The sequence below is a fragment of the Callithrix jacchus genome, chromosome 19 (genome assembly GCF_049354715.1).
Source record: "Callithrix jacchus isolate 240 chromosome 19, calJac240_pri, whole genome shotgun sequence".
Taxonomy (NCBI): Eukaryota; Metazoa; Chordata; class Mammalia; order Primates; family Cebidae; genus Callithrix; species Callithrix jacchus.
Genome location: NC_133520.1, coordinates 17,755,685 through 17,777,954, shown reverse-complemented (window position 1 = coordinate 17,777,954; position 22,270 = coordinate 17,755,685). Strand labels below are relative to the sequence as shown.

The 22,270-nt window shown below is 38.9% G+C and overlaps 2 protein-coding genes, 1 long non-coding RNA gene and 1 pseudogene across 17 annotated transcripts in view; 3 read left to right on the top strand and 1 right to left on the bottom strand.

Moving 5' to 3' along the window:
- RCOR3 (REST corepressor 3) overlaps positions 1-8,532 on the top strand; it is a 60,908-nt gene extending 52,376 nt beyond the window's left edge. For 5 of the 11 annotated variants that reach the window (XM_035281345.3, XM_078356637.1, XM_035281344.3 and 2 more), the window contains 2 exons: positions 5,227-5,468; positions 5,930-8,532. In XM_035281345.3, coding sequence (XP_035137236.1) covers positions 5,227-5,468; positions 5,930-6,274 — 587 coding nt within the window. In that variant the 3' untranslated portion in view covers positions 6,275-8,532. Of the gene's footprint in view, positions 1-4,860; positions 4,995-5,226; positions 5,469-5,929 lie in introns of all 11 variants that reach the window. The other 6 variants (XM_078356635.1, XM_035281348.3, XM_078356634.1 and 3 more) reach the window with 2 other exon arrangements.
- Positions 8,533-17,365: 8,833 nt separating this feature from the next.
- On the top strand, positions 17,366-17,876 carry LOC100391547 (ubiquitin-ribosomal protein eL40 fusion protein pseudogene; annotated as a pseudogene).
- A 1,235-nt stretch (positions 17,877-19,111) lies between these two features.
- Positions 19,112-21,960, bottom strand: LOC144580361 (uncharacterized). The gene is made up of 3 exons (XR_013529742.1): positions 21,786-21,960; positions 19,824-19,947; positions 19,112-19,235 (listed from the first exon to the last, which is right to left on the bottom strand). It is a non-coding gene; the product is annotated as an uncharacterized LOC144580361 (long non-coding RNA).
- Positions 21,823-22,270, top strand: part of TRAF5 (TNF receptor associated factor 5) — a 46,825-nt gene continuing 46,377 nt past the window's right edge. For 2 of the 5 annotated variants that reach the window (XM_078356623.1, XM_035280456.3), the window contains exon 1: positions 21,823-22,153. In XM_078356623.1, coding sequence (XP_078212749.1) covers positions 22,143-22,153 — 11 coding nt within the window. In that variant the 5' untranslated portion in view covers positions 21,823-22,142. Of the gene's footprint in view, positions 22,179-22,270 lie in introns of all 5 variants that reach the window. The other 3 variants (XM_078356633.1, XM_035280459.3, XM_078356631.1) reach the window with 2 other exon arrangements.

The window sequence follows — 22,270 nt, the reverse complement described above, 5'->3', positions numbered from 1 at the left end:
AACCCTATCTCCACTAAAAAAAAAATTAGCCAGGTATGGTGGCATGCACCTGTAGTCTCCTGAGGCAGGAGAATTGCTCAAACCTGGGAGGTGGAGGTTGCAGTGAGCCAAGATCACACCACTGCACTCCAGCCTCAGCAACAGAGTGAAACTCTTGACTCAAAAAAAATTTTTTTAAAGGAATTAGGTTATTCTAGGTGTATCTTTTTTCTATGTAAAATGGAATGATGATTAGCTATTTTCAAAAAAAAATGCATTTAAATTATAGTACAAAACACTTTTTAAAGTATGTAGAGGCTGGAAGCATGGCATACAGTATTTGCCATTTTAATTATAAGTCACCTCTTAAATATATTTGTTTCCTAGTCATTAGTGCTTAAGAAAAAAATGCTGCCCAATTAAAATTTATGCTACTTTAGGATAAACAACAAAATGTTTTCAATTTTATAAAGATGTCAACTTTAGTTATTTCTTTATAATTACTACCTTTTTATATAAAACAGAACTGTGTTCAGGTGACTTATGCTTATAGTGAAAGTTACCCTCTCTTGTATTTCATTCACCTTTTAAAGATAAAGTTGCAAGTTTAGAAATTGTCTTCTTTCTAATTTTATCTCATATTAACAAAAAGGTTTATAAAGGAAAAAAATTGGATTTGGCAGTTGATTAAAAAATAAAAGGATGGTAACACAGTACATGAATGATCAAAAGGAAGTGGAATGAGGAAATTCATACCTTTCCATCTGAAAAGCACTCTTTTGCTTTAGAGATTATTTTTCTGTTATAGCAGATATCATAAGAATGGAGGTTCAAAAATATAATTGTCAGCCCTCTGATACACTTACATTAAATGATCAGTGGTTCAAAATTTCCAGCATTTTTGTAATGGAATGTAACTTTATGTGATTTTGACTTTTAGCCCCTTCCATATATACATCAGTCACTGTTCCGTTGCTATTGATACGTCTTCTACCTTCTAATACGGAATTCTTGAAGAGATTTGCAGGAGGTGGAGAGAAATACACACTCCCAAATGGCTTAAGTTTAAAATGTATGTCTTAATGATAGAAAAGAATCATATCTCTGGAGTTGCTAGATGTTCTTATATTTCTATTATTTCAAAAATACATGTTTGAAAAAATTAATGTTTCACAGTTAAACTAAGTACATGTTCACTTTAAGAAATTTTGCTGTGAAAGCCAGAAAAAAAATCCTCTGAAATTTCACTACCTTTATAAGCAGCTTACCATATTTCATCTTTTGGGGTTGTGTTTTTTTGTTTGTTTGTTTGTTTTGGAGACAGAGTCTCACTTTGACATCCAGGCTGGAGCTCAATGAAATTATCTTGGCTCACTGCAACCTCCACCTCCCAGGTTTAAGCGATTCCCGTGCCTTGGCCTACCTAAGTAGCTGGGACTACAGGCATTCACCACTATGCTCGGCTATTTTTTTGTATTTTAATAGAAGCTGGGTTTTGCCATGTTGACCAGGCTAGTCTTGTCCTGACTTCAAGTGATCTGTCTGCCTTGGCTTCCCAAAGCGTTGGGATTACAGGCATTAGTCACCATGCCTGGCCCCACAATCTAATTTTTAAAAAATTGTTTTAAACATACCAAAGGCAACTATTCATGCTATCCCTTCTAGCTTAAAAAAGAAAGTTTCAGATTCCATTTTTAAGAGTTGGGAAACATCATATAAATTCTGCTGAAGTTATTACCTTCTTACTAGCAAAAGATTTTTTAAAAAATGTAGGAATAGACTCTACTAATTCAGAATGTCAGATAATTCAGATAATGGCTACGCTAAAGTCTCTACTGCTAATAAAAATACCTTCTTTGGCAAATTTAAAGTATTAGCAAGACATGTTTAAAAAAAAAAGTATGCTTTTGCATTGGGTAATTTAGATTCTTGGTTGGAGTATGTGGGCTTTCATAAAATGTAATGATAACAGGATATCCTAATGAGTTATATTTTTATGTTAATTCCCAAATAAAACTTTGCATATTAAAGATTATTAGGGTATCATCTGCCAGCATAGAAAGCCAAGTTGTTTCATTGTAACTTTCAAATGAAATTTAGAAATTTGACTGAAAACGATGTTTTTCTCTTCTTAGGAAACATTATTTGCCTGTTCTAGGGTAATTAAATGTTTATTCCACTAACCTTTGAAAACCTCATGACATAGAAGTGAGACTTTAACAACTATGGTTCAAGTGTACCTTTTACATCAGGAAGTGAGGTTGACTTAATCATTATATTTAGCTCTCTTCCTGAGAAAGCAATCAGATCACTTCGTTTATTATCAACTATGAAAAAATAGTGGAGTGCCCTTTCCCCAGGGACAGACTGAAACTAGGGTAGCTCTGATGCCATAAGTTGTTAAAGTTAATTGCTGCTCATCACTGCCACCTGCTAGTTGTTCCAGAAGCCTAGCTGGAGATATGTTTTAAAAGAGCAGTCTCATTGAGTCTGTTGGAGTTTCACTAGTTTGCCTAGTTGCTAGCAACAGTATAGACCTTAAGAGTTCCATCTTCTAACCAAAAGGCTGTTGAACTATTCCATTCTGAATGTGACGGTGATGAATAATTCAGCCATATATATCTAATACCTCTTGTGGTTTAGGGAAGAATAAGCTTTATAGGGAAGAAAAATCATATTTCCTTACTTTCTAAGGACTTCCTGTGTACTCAGCATTGTAGTAATACTAGTGCTGCTTTGTATTTTCTAGGACAGTACTTTCCAACCTTTTTCACATCATGGTACACAGAAAATTATGAAATCTGTCACAGCATACTAGGCAAGCAGATGAAGCTGCTCTTATCCAAATGAGACTGCCAAGGAGCTCAAGCTATTCCAGACCCGGTCCAGCTATCCTTCAGGCTGAGGGGATTAATATCTAGACACATTTGTTCTCAGGACGCTGATTGGAATCCTCAGCTAAACTACAGAAATCTACAGTGTGGCCTTAGCCTTGAGAGTTTAGACTGGCATACATGAGTTAATTATAAGCATATTAATTAGAAGCATACTTGGGTGAGTTAGAAAAAGATGTTGACATTTAAAGTCTCTAGAAACTAAGGCTCTTACAGGAAATAGTTTTGAGTTTAAGGTCTATAATTTTACAAATGTAAAAATTTGGTGACAAGGTAAAGTCCATTGAACAAGAAAAAATCAGGAAGTGGAAGATCAAAAGGGGTACAGTCAGAAGAAGGGGCATTTATTTAATGGAATCAGACTTGGGACAACTAGAGTTTTGGAATGTATTTTGCAAAATAAGTGTTCTGAGGTTTATAATACCTTTAGAGTTGGAGTCAGAATCAGTCTTAATGCAACTTCTTCCTAGAAATACATTCTAATCCTAGGCTTATTTAAGGTTTTCACTCCTAAACTCGCGTATTCAGTAGGATTGGCTAGAATGTAAATTAAGTGTCGCGTATGAAAATTAACTGATAGAGCACTATATTTACTATATTTGATTTCTAATTAGTAGTTATTCTTGAATGCAGCAAACTCAAATTTAGAATTTAGAAATGGCACAGAGACTCACCCTTCTAAGAGTTGCTATTTTCTAAAATATAAAAGTAGTAGAGAAGTACTTGAATATATAACAGTAGCTCCTATGAAATAACCTTGGATTTTTATTATCAAATAAACTCAGTTGAATCTAGTCACTGTTAGAATTTATACTTAACTGTGAAGTTTAAAGAAATCAACCTCATATGTTTAAAGGGAGTATAAATTCATTTATGCTGATAAAACATTATAAACTGTCTTTTTACTTTATTGTCATGTACATATATTTTCTTTTGAGAACACAGCAAATGAGCATCGCTTACAAACCCAACACTCTACCTTAAAAATGGGATATAATTAGAGGATAATAATGTCAGACCTCCTGTCCAGAAAGCTCTTAGATAAAGGAATTCCCCTCAGAGTCAAGCCCAACTAGTTTAATGCAGCCAGAGATGCTTATTTTCAATTTCTCAATTTAAAATAAAGCAGAATTTAAAAGTGAACTTGTGTTAAATCCTGTTGGTGCTTTAGAGTAATTGAGTATTTCATATTAATTGGTATCGGTAAGAATAGCATTTCTGCTGGGTATTAACATATCCATGTATTATTCTCTCATCTGTGATCATATACATGTTGTTTATTTAAGCCCCCATATTTTTGTCTCCTTTCTCATCTCTTTCATTAATGAGTTACTGTTTTCTGGTATTTTTGAAAGCAGTTATCAAATTATAAAAGTTTGCATCAATTTTTCTGTTTTGAGCTAAGTGCATCTCTTTCTAGAATGAGTCTGTGAACTTCCTTTAGAATTCCCTTAAGAGGAAATTATTATCCATTTAAAATTCTGTAGTATAGTTGACAATCCCAACTTCTTAAATCAATTGTTACCCTTCATTATAATGAAACTTCTTTAGTGTAAAGTTAGATTCTCAGTTAACAATATATATCCCTTCTTCAATTTAAGGTAGTGATGATTAACACAAGTGCTCTTCAGGTAGTCATTACTGTTACCATATTCTTTAAGCTATAATCTCTCATCCATTCAATCTTTAAAACTACTAGATGAGTTAAAATCCAACTGACTCTGAAAATAAAAACCTTCCCTTTTTAAAATCCATCATCTTGTGATGATTCTCCTGCTTTTCATGCTTAAGTTCTTAAGTAATTTCAATTTGTTGGTACCTTGGTGGTATAGGCAAATACTCCTGTTGAAGTTAGTATTAAGACCAAAATTATAATGCTTTTCTTAATGGGGGAACCCTAAGGCTACTCACTCAATCCATTGAGGGGATAAGAGAGATGGCTCATTCCCATCCAGTTTTGTTTACAAACGATGTTGCTCAAATTTAGGTGACTGGCTACTAGGGAAATAAATGAAATGTGGAATTGAGGATGGAACAAAGAATTCAATGCTTTACAATAAATGGACTGTATTTGAGAGTTCAAGAGAGGATTGGAGAAAATAACTGAGTATGTAAAAAATGGTAAGTTTCTGATTGTTCAGTTGAAGGCAAGTGGCTGGCTCGGTGAAATGACATAACTGATAGTTTTCATCTGTGACCCTGATGTCTTAGCCTCTATCTCAGAATTGAGAAATGAGCAGAGTTTATCAGAAAGGATTTTCATTGCTGGTATCTTTTGTGTGTGCATGATGTGTAGTACACACAGCTCTCCTTATTGATCCTTCACAGGTGTATTATTTACTTTGCCTTCCAGGTGTCCGCAAATATGGTAAAGATTTTCAAGCTATTGCAGATGTAATTGGCAACAAGACTGTTGGCCAAGTGAAGAACTTCTTTGTAAACTACAGGCGTCGGTTTAACTTAGAGGAGGTATTGCAGGAGTGGGAAGCAGAACAAGGAACCCAGGCTTCTAATGGTGATGCTTCTACTTTAGGGGAGGAGACAAAAAGTGCTTCTAATGTGCCATCAGGGAAGAGCACTGATGAAGAAGAGGAGGTGTGTTTGTGTATGGAATTTGAGCTAATATGAGTTGAGGAATCACCATTTTGTGTGGTGTTCTGTAAGGTTAATTTGTCAGAGGACTAGCTAAATTGAGCATGAAAGGTTGACAATACACTTACTCAGTGGTGCATCTATCGTGACTCTTAAGTCATAATGACATGATAAGTTCTGATTCTAGAAGAATGGAGAGTGTATTGTTCTTTCATAGTCTTATTTTTATTTCCAGTGTTAAGCTGTTTACAAATAAAGATGCCTGTTTGGTAGCCTCGTTGGTTTTTGGTTTTTTGTTTTGTTTTGTTTAAAATAAAAGAAGCTTGTGCTTCCAATAAACACTGGTGTTACGTTTTTGTTTTGTTTTGATTTGTTTTGTTTTTCCTGTGACAGCCCAAACTATATTGTATTAAGTTCATTAGGACTTATATCTCATATGTGTATTTTTGTTTCCTCACCTCTAGGCACAGACCCCACAAGCTCCTCGGACACTGGGTCCATCACCTCCTGCCCCATCATCCACTCCAACACCAACAGCCCCCATTGCCACTCTGAACCAGCCTCCACCACTTCTTCGTCCAACACTGCCTGCTGCCCCTGCTCTTCACCGGCAGCCTCCTCCACTCCAGCAACAGGCTCGGTTCATCCAGCCCCGGCCAACTTTAAATCAGCCTCCACCACCTCTTATTCGCCCTGCTAATTCTATGCCACCCCGTCTAAACCCAAGACCAGTGTTATCCACGGTTGGTGGTCAACAGCCACCTTCCCTTATCGGAATTCAGACAGATTCACAGTCCTCGCTGCACTAAAAATTAAATTGGACAGAGCTGCAGTAACTTTTCACCCCATCATTATACCAATGCTCATCTGATGAAAAAGGGGAAAGAATAATCCTGTTTAGATACTAAGGCTGCAAACTAGTTCTGTGGCAGTGGACTAGCATAAGTGGATGTCTAAGAAACTTTTCAGTTCACAAGACTGAAATGTTATACAACAAAAAGCCTCCAGTTAGCCTCCTTTCTAGTGTATATGTTCAGCAATGTTGCTCTCATAAAAGGAAAAAAAAAAGATTTAAGTATTCTATATACCAAGTTTTTGTTTTGTTTTTACTGTATTTATTTTATTGAGGTTCTTTAGATTCCTGCCTCTTCTTAGTCAAGGCTCTTAGTACAGGAATATTGACTTAGGAATTGTGAAAACTCCTTAAGTTTCTTAAGTTAAGGATGTTTGGCTTTTTTCTTTAATTTAATTTTTTAAAAAACATTTTCCTATGTTAGGAGTGCAAAAATAGCCGGCATTTTTGACATGTTCATTTTATGCATATTTAAGAAATTATAGCTGCATATCCCTTCTTTCAAAAAATGTTGCTTTTTTTCCTAAAGGAATTTTAGTATATTCCTTTAAAAGAAAGCAATTTAATCAATTGCAAAGCAATTATATGAAACCACAAAGAATGTACTGAACCTACTAACCCTTTAACATACAGTGTAGGGTCCTAGCGCAGAGTCCTTGTTTAAAGGTCTTGACTCATCATCTGTTAGTAATGAGAGGATTGGAAGAACAATTTTACGTCCAAATGAGGACTTAATTTGTTGAAATATAATCTCTTTAAGTTCCTTGAAAATGGAGTTAATTCTGAAAAAAAAAATTTTTTTTGTTTCTAATTGCTATCTGCTTTTAACTAGTAGTTGCCTACATTTGGGGACTTCAGAGAATAATTATATTTTGTTAGTTATGTAGCCATAGTGGTTATGGAAGCATTTATTTACAGTACGTTTTTTGTGTTTGGTTTCTGAACTTAACATTGCCCTCATACTTAATAATGTGGTCTGCATTTAATATGAAAGGTGTTTTCTTGATAAATCTCTATTGTACTATTTGGATACATTTGTGTATTCCTTGCAGCCAACCTGTATCCATGGGATGGGTTTAGGGTTAAATCATCAACATATTTCATAAAATAAATTTAAGAATTTGTTCTGTGTTATCTAAAGATGTATCAGTATATTGTCACAATTGTGCTGTTAACTAAAAATGCTGAGACCCTTTTTCATAGAAAAAAAGACGTCAAGTCTTAACCCGTAATCATTAAGCACTTACAAAGAATATTTTACAAGCGATAATATTTCAACAATGTGTAATTAGTATTTCTGATATAATGATTTCATATTGGAATCATTATTTGTGCAAAGGGACAGATCACTTAGATTGCAGTACGAGTGGACATAGGCTAAATGTTTGCACATTCACATTCTTATCATATGTAGAATACCTCCCAACATAGTCAACATCTAAGGCCCTAATTTATGTTTTGAAAGATCATGTATTCCCAAAGTATTTTCTGTCATTGGCTCCACAGCCTTAAAGTGCTGTAGATTTAAATTCGTTGATTAGTTTAATTTTTGATTTTTAACCATTTATTTCCATAAATACCCTATGCACTGGCATTATCTGAAACTTTTCCAGCAGGGTCCTTTTCTTTCTCATTGGATTATCTTAACTAGTTCTTGGCCCTGGATTATAACCAGATAAAGTTTAACTGATTTAAAATTCTTAATATTCAAGAATTTATACTTATTTTTTCTTTAAAAGCCACGGGACAGTTATATATCTTAAAATATCTAAAGCATTTTTTTAAGCAGTTAGATTGTCTTGCGTATGTGCATACGATACCTTTACAGCGTTTATTGTCTTGTCTCTTGTCAGTAGACCTTCAGTCCACAGTATGTGGGATATGTCAGTCAAGTTGGTCAGCACCAGCAACTGTCCAGCTGTTCAGTATATTGTGATTCATTAAAAAATCTGTTCTATCCCAGACATGGGCCAAGGTGCTGTTATCTGAGGGATGTGCTGTAATTTAATTTACATACATTAGAGCACACAGTAGAAAACCTTAGCTTAATTAGTAATACGACACATGTATATAGTGAGATGTCTTTATCGTGTGCTTTGCATATTTTGTAAATATTTTGCACGTCATTATTTTTCTTTTTTGTTTAAGCAGTGTTTGGCCTGGAAGAGTGATATGCTTGCTGCTTAATCAAAGGATTAAAGATTTAAAGATGTCTATGTCTTCTATTTTTATATAATTTAATGTTCTATGAGGAATTTAGTACCTCTTCACTGTGAAATTCGAAATAATGATTTTTATAAAAGCAAAACTAGGACTCAATGGCAATTTTCATTAATTTCAGGGTTATCATTTTTGAAAAATATACACCAGAGTGTCTTTTTAAAATTACATAACTAAAAATAAATCACACTGTGGATACACCTTATAAAACTAATGGAAAAATGTTGTTCTATATGATTTAATTCTAGTGTAATGGATAAAGGTAAAGGTAAGTTATGATCAGAACTTTAATAAACTTACAGTTGAATAAAATAGAATATAAAATAAAGATGAGGATGTAAAATTCTGTCTTAATGTAGGCCTATATCCTTTTTAGCAGTAGATATAGGGAGCCAGCCAAGAACGTGACTATCATTATTTTTAAGAATATTTAAAATGTTGCAAGTACAGTCATGTTCCTTAACAACAGGGATATGGTCTGAGAAAGGTGCAGTTAGGCAATTTTGTTGTGCTGTGAATCAGATTGTACTGTACAAACCTAGGTGGCCAAAGCCTACTGCACACTTAGGCTATATGGTATAGCCTTTGCTCCTAGGCAATATTGGCAGTTGTAATAGCGGTAATATCTGTGTATCTAAACATAGAAAATGTATAGTGAAATACAGTATTTTATACACACACACACACACATATATATATATATGTTTTTTGTTTTTTGTTTTTTTGAGACAGGTTCTTCCTGTATTGCCCAGGCTGGAGTGCAGTGGTAGGATCTCGGCTCAGCTACCCTTGCCTCCTAGGCTCAAGCAGTTCCTCTGCCGCAGCCTCCTGAGTGGCTGGGATTAAGTTTGTATTTTTTAATAGAGACGAGGTTTCACCATGTTGGCCAGGCTGCCCTCTAAGTCCTGATCCACCCATCTCTGCCTCCCAAAGTGCTGGGATTACTGGTGTGAGCCACAGTGCCCCACCAACATTACAATCTTAAGGAACACCAGCATATTTGCAGTCACTGACTGAAGTGTTGTGTGGTGCATGACGCTACTTGGGTTAAAGGTACCTAGTTTAGTAATTAAGTATGTTGTATTAATTTTATGTTCCCTCCTGTTAAAAGATTATTCATAAATATTAATAACTGCTCACAGGTTAACACTGGGGTTTCAGGATCTCCTCAAAAAGAATGATAATCTGACTTAGAACTCAAAGCAGAATCTATCTTTCTCTGTGCATACCCAAAATAAATGACGAATACATTCTGATTAGAGGACACAAGAAAAACTAAAATGTGTATTCGTTTTTTTTTATTTAGCCATTCATTATAGGTTACATCATTTATAAGAAAACAGAATAAGTGAATACAGAAAGAACCCAAGAATCAATTTTGAGAAATCATTCCATATTAGAAAATATCTTTAAGAAACTTTTGACATCTAATTTATGGTAGTACCTAAACTGCTTTCTCCTAGGAAAAAGCAGGTCATGTATAACTTGCCACAACTTAATTCTTTATCATAACTGCCTTAAGGGAAGGAGTGTTCTGCAGCAGTATATTAATAACAATGGGGTTTGAGAACTAAGCATGACACGGAATGCTCCAGATGTGTGAGTTTGTGTCTAAAAGGCCATGTGGCTTTATCTGTCCTTTTTTGCTCATACGTCCTATACAGCTAAGGGAAAAACAGTGACGATTGGAAGTTGGGTTAGATGTTTGCCAACTGTCACTACCAGGTTTAAAGTGGACAATTGTTTATTGATAAAGGGAGCAGGACTTTACAATGCAATAACTTAAACTTTAGAATTCTAAAGCAGGAATCTGGGTGAGCAGGGTCTCTAAGGAAAAAAAATCTGGCGATGTGAAGTGGAGAGATCTAAGGACAGTCTTCACAATGTAAATGACATAAAAGTTGATGTCTCCGAATGCTTTGTATGTTTCCTTTGGATTATTTTAAGAAAGGTGAAGTTTTTATTCTGTACAATTTGATCTTATTTGTAAGGTACAGTTACCAATAACTAAGAAGATGCTAATACAACAAAGGTATCTCTTGAGGGATCTGTCTAGCTTACTACTCATAACAGCTTTGTTTTACAGGACTTGGCTTAAAGAGGCCTTTACTCCAAAGACCATTTTTGTTGACATGCTGCCTCCTAATCTTTTCCAGAAGAGTTTGAAAACAGAATCATTGAGGGCTTGTGGCCTATATGTGCAAAATAGTTGCCCACCAACCTTTAACATGATGAGTTTTCCAACTTCACTAAACAAGTTACTTAACCTCTGTGAGCCTCATTTTCCTCATTTGGGGAGGAATATATAAACTGGAGCATATAGGACCTGCCCGATGTATGTTAGAGGTTTTTACATGTCTACTTATACCATACCCTTCTTAATAAGGGAAATATATTTTGACATTTTTGTTTATTTTAAAGATAGAGTCTTGCTCTGTCATCCAGGCTGGAGATCAATGGTGTGATCTTGGTTCATTTTTTAAGAAAAGTGCAGTGCAGGCCGGGCACAGTGATTCACGCCTATAATCCCAGCACTTTGGGAGGCCGAGGCAGGCTGATCACGAGGTCAAGAGTTCGAGACCATCCTGGTCAACATGGTGAAACCCTGTCTCTACTAAAATTACAAAAAATTGCTGGGCATGGTGGTGCACACCTGTATCCCAGCTACTCAGGAGGCTGAGGCAGGAGAATCGCTTGAACCTGGAAGGTGGAGGTTGCAGTTTGCCGAGATCGTGCCACTGCACTCCAGCCTGGGCAGCAGAGCAAGATCACCTCAACAGAAAAAAAATACAGTGCAAAAAGGGGAGATTAATTTCAATTCAAGATGACAGACTGAACATAGTTTTTTACTTTTCTTATCTGTAACCTTCCCCCCACCCCACAGTATTACTGAAATGACAAGAAATACAAAAACCAAAATCACCCTTAGCAGTGCTAGGAAGCCAGAGGAGGAGCTACCAGTGGATGGGGATAAATTTGACAAAAGCCTACAGAATTAAGGAACCTCTAATGTGACATAGAGCTGAGGCCAGCCTTTTGCTAACAGCCAGCAAAGAACTCAGGCCTTCAGTTCAACAACCTGCCAGAAACTGAATCCTGCTAACAATCATGTGCAGTTGAAAATGGATCCTTCCCCAGTTGGGTCTTGAGATGACTAGAACCCAGCTAACACCTTGATTGCAGCCTGATTAAAGTAGGAAGTATCCAGGTTCCTTAACAGAAACTCTGAGTTAATGTGTGTTTGAGCTGCTAAGTTTTGGGAGTAATTTGTTACACAGCAATAGAAAACTAATACAATGGATAAATAATACACCATGTTAACAGTAATCGAAAAAAAGTTGGAGTGACTGTATTAATGTCAGAAAAATACTTCAAAGCAAAGAATATCAGGATTAAAGATGGTCCTTTAATAATGACAAAGGTGTCAATTCATCAAGAGGATTCCTGAAAAAACTGCAAGAAGAAATATACAAATCCATTATAATCAGAGATTTCAACACCACCTCTCAATAACTGATAGAATGTGGAAACCAAAAATTAGTAAGAATATAGAAGATTTGAACAACACACCTTTACCACATTGAAATGGATCATTCTACCCAACAACAGAATAAATATTATTTTCATGTGCACAGGAAATACTTCTCAATATCAGCACTACTGACATTTTAGGTTAAATAATTCTTTCTTGTGCAGTTAGAATGTTGAACAGAATCCTCAAACTCTACCCACCAGATACCAATGGAACCTACCTCCCTAGTTTGACAAAAATGTCTCCAGACATTGTCAAATGTCTCATAAGGAGCAAAATCACCTCCAGTTGAGAATCGTTGCAATATATCATTCATAAAGGACAAAAGCCATATGATTATTGATAGGCATGGAAAAGATATTTGACAATCCAGCCCCTATTCATGATTAAAACTTAGAAAACTAGGAATGTAATGAAACTCCCTCAACCTGAAAAGAGCACTACAAGAAGCCTAAAGTTAGTATCACACTTAATTGAATGCTTTCCCTCAGGATGGGAATCAAGGATGTCTGCACTCACAACTCTATTCAGTAGTTTACTGGAGGTTATAACCAGTGTAACAGGCAAGAAAAAAGCATATAGATTGGAAAGGAAAATTTAAAATAAATTGTTTTTATGTGCAGATGACATGAAATTGCATGTAAACAATCCCAAGAAACCTGCAATAACTTATCAGAATAATAAGCAAGCTTAAGAAGATCAGAGGATACAATCAATGCAAATATATTGTATTTTCACATAATAGCAACAAGTGGTCTGAGAATGGAATTAAACTTTTATTCATGATAGTACTGAAAAGAACAAAAATATTTAGGAATAAACAAAAATGTACAAGACTTGTCCACCAAAACTATACTGCTGAAAGAAGGCCTAAATAAATGTTCATGGATTGGAAGACTTGATATTGTTAAAATGGCCATTCTTCTCAAATTGATTTATAGATTCAATCTAATTCTCTTTTTGTTTGTTTGTTTTTTTGAGATAGAGTCTTATTTTGTCACCCAGGCTGGAGTACAGTGGCACAATCTTGGCTCACTGCAACCTCTGCCTCCCAGGTTCAAGTGATTCACTTGCCTCAGTCTCCTGAGTAGCTGGGACTACAGGTGCGTGCCACCACACCTGGCTAATTTTTGTAATTTTAGTAGAGATAGGGTTTCACCATGTTGGCCAGGCTGGTCTCGAACTCCTGACTTCAGGTGATCCACCTGCCTTGGCCTCTCAAAGTGTTCAGATTACAGGCATGAGCTGCCATGCCTGGCCTGAATTTAATTTTTATAAAAATCCTAGCAGGCTTATTTTGCACAGACTGACAAACTAATTTTGAAATTTATATGGTAAAGCAAAGGACCTAGACCAGGGGCCATTAAACCTTTTCTATAAATAGCCAAATAGTAAACATGTTAGGCTTGTGGTTCACAAACTGTTGCAACTCTTGACCTCTATGATTTTAGTTCAAAAACAGCCCGAGAAAATACATAAATGAACAGCCATAGCTACGTGTCATTAAAAAACTTTATTTACAAAAACAGGCAGCAACTCTTAAAACAATTTTGGAGAAGAACAAAATTGGGTGATTTGCACTAACCAAGTCCCATATTTGTTTTTGTTTTTTTTGAGATGGAGTTTTGTTCTTGTCACCCATGCTGGAGTGCAGTGGCACGATCTTGGCTCACTGCAACCTCTGCCTCCCAGGTTCAAGCGATTCTCCTGCCTCAGCCTCCAGAGTAGCTGGGATTACAGGCATGCACCATTATGCCTGGCTGATTTTTTCTATTTTTAGTAGAGACAGGGTTTCTCCATGTTGGTCAGGCTGGTCTCGAACTCCTGACCTCAGGTCATCAGCCCGCCTCAGCCTCCCAAAGTGCTGGAATTATGGCCATAAGCCACCACACCTGGCCCATGTTTGTTATAAAAATGCAATAATCAATACTGTGATATTGGTGTAATAATGGACATAGGTCAATGGAACAAAATAAAGAGTCCAGAAATAGACTCATACATTTTGATCAACCAATTTTCAATGAAAGTGTCAGTGTAATTCAATTACAGAAATGATAGAATATCTGCATGTAAGAAAAAAAGAAAAAGACCTCCAATAAACCTTGATCCTTACCTCGCACCATGCATAAAAATAAATATGAGATGGAATATAGACCTAAATATAAGAAAAAAAAGCTGGGAGTGGTGGCTCATGCCTGTAATTCCAGCACTTTGGGAGGCTGAGGTGGGTGGATTACAAGGTCAGAGGTTCCAGACCAGCCTGGCTAAAACAAAGTATTCCCAGCTACTTGGGAGGCCGAGGCAGGATAATTGCTTGAACCCGGGAGGCAGAGGTTGCAGTGAGCCGAGAGTATGCCATTGCACTCCAGCCTGGGTGACAGTGTGAGACTCCATCTCGGGGAAAAGAAAAAAAAAACAAACAAACAAAAACAGCTGGGCACAGTGGCTCATGCCTGTAATTCCAGAACTTAGGGAGGCCAAGGTGGGCAGATCACATCAGGTTGGAAGTTTGAGACCAGCTTGGCCAATACGGTGAAACCCTATCTCTACTAAAAATACAAAAATTAGCCTGGTATGTGGCACATGCCTGTAATCCCAGGTACTAGGGAGGCTGAGGCATGAGAATTGCTTGAACTCAGGAGGTGGAGGTTGTAGTGAGCCGAGCCGAGAGTATACTACACTCCAGCCTGGGTGCGACAGAATGAGATTCTGTCTCAAAAAAAGAAAAAGAACAAAAACTATAACTCTCTAGAAAAAAAAAAAGAAAGAAAATATATCACAAAAGCATAATCCATAATAGAAAAAAACTGATAAATTGTTTTTCATCAAAATTTTAAATGTTCTTTTAAAAAGACACAAGAAAATGAAAAGCTTAGCCATTGATCAGGAAAAAATATTTGCAAAACATATACCTGATCAAAGATTTGTATCCGGAATATATAACGAACTCTTACAAGTCAAATATAAGAGCTTTTTCAAATCAATAATAGAACAAAAAGAGGGGGGCGGTGGAAGATTTGGATAGACATTTGCCAGAGAAGATATGCAAATGGAAAATAAGTACATAAAAAGATGATCACATCATTAGTCGTAAGGGAAATGCAAAGTGAAAGCACACTGAGCTACTTGTAACACCCCCTTGAACAGCTAATATTAAAAAGACTGTCCGGGATGTGAAGAAACAAATCCTCTTACATGGATGGTAGAAATGTAATATGATACAACCACTTTGGAAAACTATTTGGCAATATCTAAAAGATTAAATGTACACTTACAATACAAACCACTAGTTTTACTCCTAGGTATCTACCTAAAGAGAAATGAGAATGTTTGTGCACACAAAAACTTGTATTCAAATGTTCACAGCAGCATTATTTATAATTGTAAAAACTAGAAATAATCCAAATGTCTATCAGTTGGGGAATAAACAAAATGTGGTCTATCAATACAGTTTTTTCTATAATGGATCATTCTTTGGTGATATACTTTTTTTTTCTAGAAATGTATAGTTTTGTTCATATGTGTAGGTCTATGATCTATCTCGTTTTTTTTTTTTGTTTTTTTTTTTTTGAGACGGAGTTTCGCTCTTGTTACCCAGGCTGGAGTGCAATGGCGCGATCTCAGCTCACCGCAACCTCCATCTCCTGGGTTCCGGCAAGTCTCCTGCCTCAGCCTCCCGAGTAGCTGGGATTACAGGCACGTGCCACTATGCCCAGCTAATTTTTTATATTTTTAGTAGAGACGGGATTTCACCTTGTTGATCAGGATGGTCTTGATCTCTTGACCTCGTGATCCACCCGCCTCGGCCTCCCGAATTGCTGGGATTACAGGCTTGAGCCACGGTGCCTGGCCCCAATCTTGTTCATTTTTATGCATGGTATGACGTAGGGATTCATACTACTCAACAACAAGAAAGAAAACACTATTGACTTATGCACAAACATGGACGAATCCTAAAAGTATTTTCCTATTTGATACAAAATACTACATATTTATTTGTGTTTTCAAAAACAAATGCAAAACTATAGAGACAAAAGAGATCTCTTGCCTGAGGCCAGGGCTGGGAGTGTGGACTGACTGCCAGTGGACATGGGGGTAATGGATTTGTTCTAAAATTTCATTGTTGCACAACTGTATACATTTACTAAAATTCATCAATTGGGTGAATCTTATTAAAAGTACATCACTAAAGTTGTTTAAACAATGAAAAAGAAATATGGAACTGGAAGGGCTATACAAAAGCTGCAGCAGCCCCAGATGGTGTATCACAATGAGAGGCCCTCATTTGTGCCAACAGAAAGTAGTATGGGATTTCAGAGGATAGAAGTGGCAAGGTCATGGAATATAGAGGTGTGATTAGAGTCAAAGACCCTTGAACTTTGCGTTTTATTCCCATGATTGGCCATTCCTGAGCTTATGCCTTTCTTCATAATGCCTCTGTCCTGTTTTCTTTTCTTTTCTTTTCTTTTTTGAGATGGAGTTTCACTGTTGTTACCCAGACTGGAGTGCAATGGCATGATCTCGGCTCAACGCAACCTCCGCCTTCTGGGTTCAAGCAATTCTCCTGCCTCAGCCTCCCGAGTAGCTGGGACTACAGGCACGTGCCACCATGCCCAGCTAATTTTTTATATTTTTAGTAGAGATGGGGTTTCACCTTGTTGATCAGGATGGTCTTGATCTCTTGACCTCGTGATCCACCCGCCTCGGCCTCCCGAAGTGCTGGGATTACAGGCTTGAGCCACGGCGCCTGGCCCCAATCTTGTTAATTTTTATGCATGGTGTGACGTACGGATTCATACTACTCAACAACAAGAAAGAAAACACTATTGACTTATGCACAAACATGGACGAATCCTAAAAGTATTTTCCTATTTGATACAAAATTACAGGCGTGAGCCACCGTGCCCGGCCTCTGTCCCGTTTTCTATGGAAGATGTGACTAACCAGGGTTACAAGATGATTGCTTGAAATCTCACTATATAGGGTAAGCACGATTCTCTTTTTTTCTTTTTTTAAGACAGGGTTTCACCACGTTGTTCGGGCTGGTCTTGAACTCCCGACCTCAGGGGATCCACCCACCTTGGCCTTCAAAGTGCTTGGATTACAGGTGTGAGCCCCCATGCCAGGCCAGAGTAGGCACCATTATCAAAAAAGAAATACCATGCCAGGCACGGGGCTCAGGCTTGTAATCCCAGCACTTTGGGAGGCCCAGGTGGGTGGATCACGAGGTCAAGAGATCAAGACCATCCTGGCCAACATAGTGAAACCCTGTCTCTACTAAAAATACAAAAAATTGAGCGAGGCGACCGAGTTGCAGACGCAGAGATGCAGATCTTTGTGAAGACCCTCACAGGCAAGACCATCAGCCTTGAGGTCGAGCCCAGTGACACTATTGAGAATGTCAAAGCCAAAATTCAAGACAAGGAGGGGATCCCACCTGACCAGCAGGGTCTGATATTTGCCGGCAAACAGCTAGAGGATGGCCGCACGCTCTCAAACTACAACATCCAGAAAGAGTCCACCCTGCACCCGGTGCTGCGCCTGCGAGGTGGCATTATTGAGCCTTCCCTCCGCCAGCTGGCCCAGAAATACAACTGCGACAAGATGATCTGCCGCAAGTGCTATGCTCGCCTGCACCCCCCGTGCTGTCAACTGCCGCAAGAGGAAGTGTGGCCACACCAACAACCTGCGCCCAGGAAGAAGGTCAAATAAGCCTCTTACTTCCTGGAAGGACAGTCTCCTGCCCAAGCCCCATGGCCCTGGAGCCTCAATAAAGTGTCCCTTTGGTTGACTGGAAAAAAAAAAAAAATACAAAAAATTAGCTGGGCATGGTAGCGTGTGACTGTAATCCCAGCTACTCAGGAGGCTGAGACAGGAGAATTGCCTGAACCCAGGAGGCGGAGGTTGCGGTGAGCCGAGACCGCGCCATTGCACTCCAGCCTGGATAACAAGAGTGAAACTCCGTCTCAAAAAAAAAAAAGATACCGAATAAATGGTTTTCCTTGGTATCAGTCTATTAGAAAATCCAAGACCAAATTGTGCCAATCAAACCTATGATCTTACTTCATGATTCCTAAGGCTAAATAATAAATTTTAAATCTATATTGTAATGCCTTCTGGTGATTATGCAGAATTAATAGGTTAAAATGTTTTCCTAGTAGTGATAGGAATTGCATGTGTGAATCTTATTAAAGACACTGTCGAAGAGGACAGAATTCATACTTAGCCAGGCGTACAATGAAGACAGGAGGTCTAATTTAAAAACAATAAAAATCTCATTTCTTCAGTGAAATAGCCGACCATCAGACAAACCATGAACAGGGATAAGGAGGGGTGTGTTTATGTATCAAACAGGGGATCCCCTGGAATAAATACAGAATATATGGCCATAGGTACTGTACAGGTCTGCTTTTTTCAAACTGGTGCTGACCCTATAGCAATAACAATAGAGTAAAGCAAAGTAGAATAAAAAAACATGAGTTTTTCTTAAGCTCCTACGTTAAAAGTGCAGCTGCTGGATGCACATACACAGGCTCTTTTACAAAGGGAGGCTTAAAAAATTTTACAGCAGTCCCAAGAGAAGCTCCCTGCCCCATCCTAGTACTCCCTGCTTCTCTTCTTGTGGCGGTCAGCCCACTGACAGGCAGATCTAGGCTAAAGGTTATTTGAAGGAAGCAAAGGGACCAGTCATCCATGTACTGCCTCAATACAACACCTACTTAGTGAGCAAGCTGAGTGTTTGTGCACAGGACCCTGAGGTTTGCATTTTGCCTGGGGGTGGTTTGCTGCTACAGTAGATCACATTTTCCGTGTGTGGTTCTTTTTCAGGCAAAGACTTTCCATTGTAACTTGCAGCGAAGTCAATGGCACAATCTATGGCCCAAGAAGAGGATTTTCCCTCCTTATCTGATCTCACTGATCTCTAGGTGATGGAAAGTATGAACTGCTGCCCTGCTAACTCACTACATTGATCAGTCTTGTCACAGAGGAGCAGCCTGAGGAGGATAATGCATCCATCTACTATTCCAGTAGGTGGCGTCCTCACCTCTCCGTTAGCACCATCTTTATATTGGCAGCCAGGGCTGCAGTCTGTCATCCATATTTACATAGTAAATTAAACAGCCGAAATCTATGTCTTCAGGCGTCTGAGGCAATCTTATGGCGTCTAGAAGAAACAAATGCAAGGGTTAGCCCTTTCCTTCTGCATAAAATAAAACTGTAGTGTATAGTTCAGCCCTGGTCTTATTTTGTAGCTGAATTTAGTTTGAAGATTGGATTCTGTTTAATGTTAGGTATAATGTTGAACTTAATGCAAATATTTTCAAAACACTAAAAGTACTAAATTTGTCTTTGTCTTAAAGTTGTTTTGTTTGAATTCACACCAATCATTTCTTTGAGGGACAGGGTGCTGTGGTGGCTAGGAGTACCAGAACCAGACTTCCTAGACTCAAATTCTGCCTCTCAAACTAAGAGTTTTGTGATTCTGGGCAAATTGCTCAATAGATAAAATTTTCCATCTATAAAACAGAGTTGATTATTAAATCAGTTAATATGAAAAAAACACCGAGCACAGTACCTGGTATATAAAACTGAATAGTCCAGATGCGGAGGTTCATGCCAGTAATCCCAGCACTTTGGTAGGCTGAGGTGGGTGGATCACTTGGGATCAGGAGTTTGAGACCAGCCTGGTTAACATGGCAAAACCCCATCTCTACTAAAAATACAAAAATGAGCCAAGCGTAGTGGCATGTACCTGTAGTCCCAGCTACTCGAGAGGCTGAGGCAGGAGAATCGTTTAAACCCAGGAGGCAGAGGTTGCAGTGAGCCGAGATCGTGCCGCTGCACTCCAGCCTGGGCCACAGAGCAAGATTCCACCTCTAAAAAGCAAACAAAAACCCCCAAAACCTTAATAAACGTTAGTTATCACTTGAAGGTATTTAATGTTTTCTTTATATGTGCATTTAAGTACATATGGGATTCAATTCCACTCTATGATCAACAAGGGAATTGGGACTATGTCATTGACTTCTGACTAATACCCACCTAAAATTCCTTTACCTTTCCACTTATACTCTTAGCCCTGGAGTTATGTGGCTCCCATTTCCCACCACAGTAAAGATCCACTTCTCTATCCTGGCTTTGATTCCATCATATTTAAAGCTTGGATGTCATTTTTGGAACAACTGACTGCTTTATTCAGTTGGTGGGGAGAGGAGTAGGAGACAGAAGCAAATCAGTCAGTGACAGTACCAGAAACTCTGAGCATACCTGCACATATGCATACTAGACACTGATGTCCCAGCCAGTGAAAGGAGATATAACTTCTAAAAAACATATCAACTTTATTATGCTGTGAAAGTAATGAGAAGACAGGCAAGAAGCAGGCAATTGTAAGAGAAAGTGGGTGGGATGCAGTGGCTCGCACCTGTAATCCCAGCACTTTGGGAGGTCGAGCTGGGAGGATTGCTTAAACTCAGGAGTTTGAGACCAGCCTGGGCAACATAGTAAGTCTCCATCTCTTGGAAAAAAAAAAAAAAGTAGCTGGGTATAGTGGTGTGTGCCTGTAGTCCCAGCCACTCTGAAGGATGAAGCAGCAGAATTACCTGAGCCCGGGAGATCCAGGCTGCAGTGAGCTGTGATCATGCCATTGCACTCCAGCTTAAGTGACACAGTGAGAACCTCTCAAAACACACATACACACACAAGTATAGCATGTGGCAGAACAGGTAGGGTGACTCAGGTTCACTGAGCACCTACTCTGTGTCAGGTGTAAGGAGCGCCGTCTCATTTAGTTCTCACAAGAAGATGGTGAGACGGATCTAAAGTCCCAAAGAAACACCCACCAGTGCATCTCCCCCACGGAGTGGTTACTCTAACTCACCACCCAAAAGGTTTGGATCTGGATTTCCGGCCCTTTTGAGAAATAAGAGATCAGGTAACAAAAGGCTGGAACTGGGTGGTAGCTGCTCCACTAGACCCTCCATCTGCTCTTTATCGCACTAGGGCCCCCCTCCTTTCTCCATGACCACAACCTCTGCCTCCCTCCCTGCCCAGCTCCTGTGCACATCTGAGTTGTAGACTCCCAGGGTATATATTATTCCCCCTTTTTATTGATGATTATGGTAACGAAAACTCAGGGCAGTTAAGTACTTTTCCCATGGTTTCCTAACTGAAAGTAAAGGAAGATAGAATTAGAATTTTGATCCATTTCATTTATAGAGAATGTATTGCCCTTGGAGAGAATATGGTGCAAGGAAGAGCCCTGTATTTAAGAGTGGAAATGAAGGGCACGGAGGCTAACGAAGTCAGGAGTTTGAGACCAGCCTGGCCAATACGGTGAAACCTCGTTTCTACTAAAAATACAAAAATTAGCCGGGTGGGGCCGCGTGCGCCTGTAGTCCCAGCTACTCGGGAGGCTGAAGCAGGAGAATCGCTTGAACCTGGGAGGCGGAGGTTACAGCGAGCCAAGGTCGCACCACTGCCCTCATCCTGGGCGACAGAGCGAGACTCCGTCAGAAAGAAAGAAGAAAAGAAAGAAGAGAGAGAGAGAAAGAAAGAAAAAAAAGAAAGGAAGGAAGAAAAGAAAGAAAGAAAGAAAGAAAGAAAGAAAGAAAGAAAGAAAGAAAGAAAGAAAGAAAGAAAGAAAGAAAAGAAAGAAAGAGCGCAGAGACCTGGATTCCAGTTCCAGCTGCGGGGCCTGCTGCATATGTCTCACCTTGGGCACGTCGCTCCACGTTGCTGCTCTGGCCCTCAGAGAGCTCATCTGTAAAATGTGGACGACCAGGCCTCCTTCCCCCAGCTTGTTTTGAGGACCATAGGAAATGTTTGGGAAGCCAACCCTGGATGTAACCGGGAGCTCTACAACTCTCAGAGATTGCTAGTGCTAGGGCAACAGCAAGAGGAGGGCTGGCAAATTTGTGCTACCGTGAAGGAATGTCCGGGAAGGACTGATTCGAGCCAGATCTGAAGGCCTTGAGCAAACGGATCAATGCAGGAAAGAACTGGCTGAGCCTGGTCGTGCCTGATGGACGAGTAGGACCTCCACAATTCAAACGCACGCGAGGGAAACCAGATGACTGGACTGTAGGTACTAAGGGTTCTGAAGCGGGTAGGTTAGCCTGCGTGACGGCCTCAGCCTCCGCCCGACCCCTTCCTGCGCGCCCGCCCTTCCCCTGCGCCCGCCCGCACCCCCACTCCGCC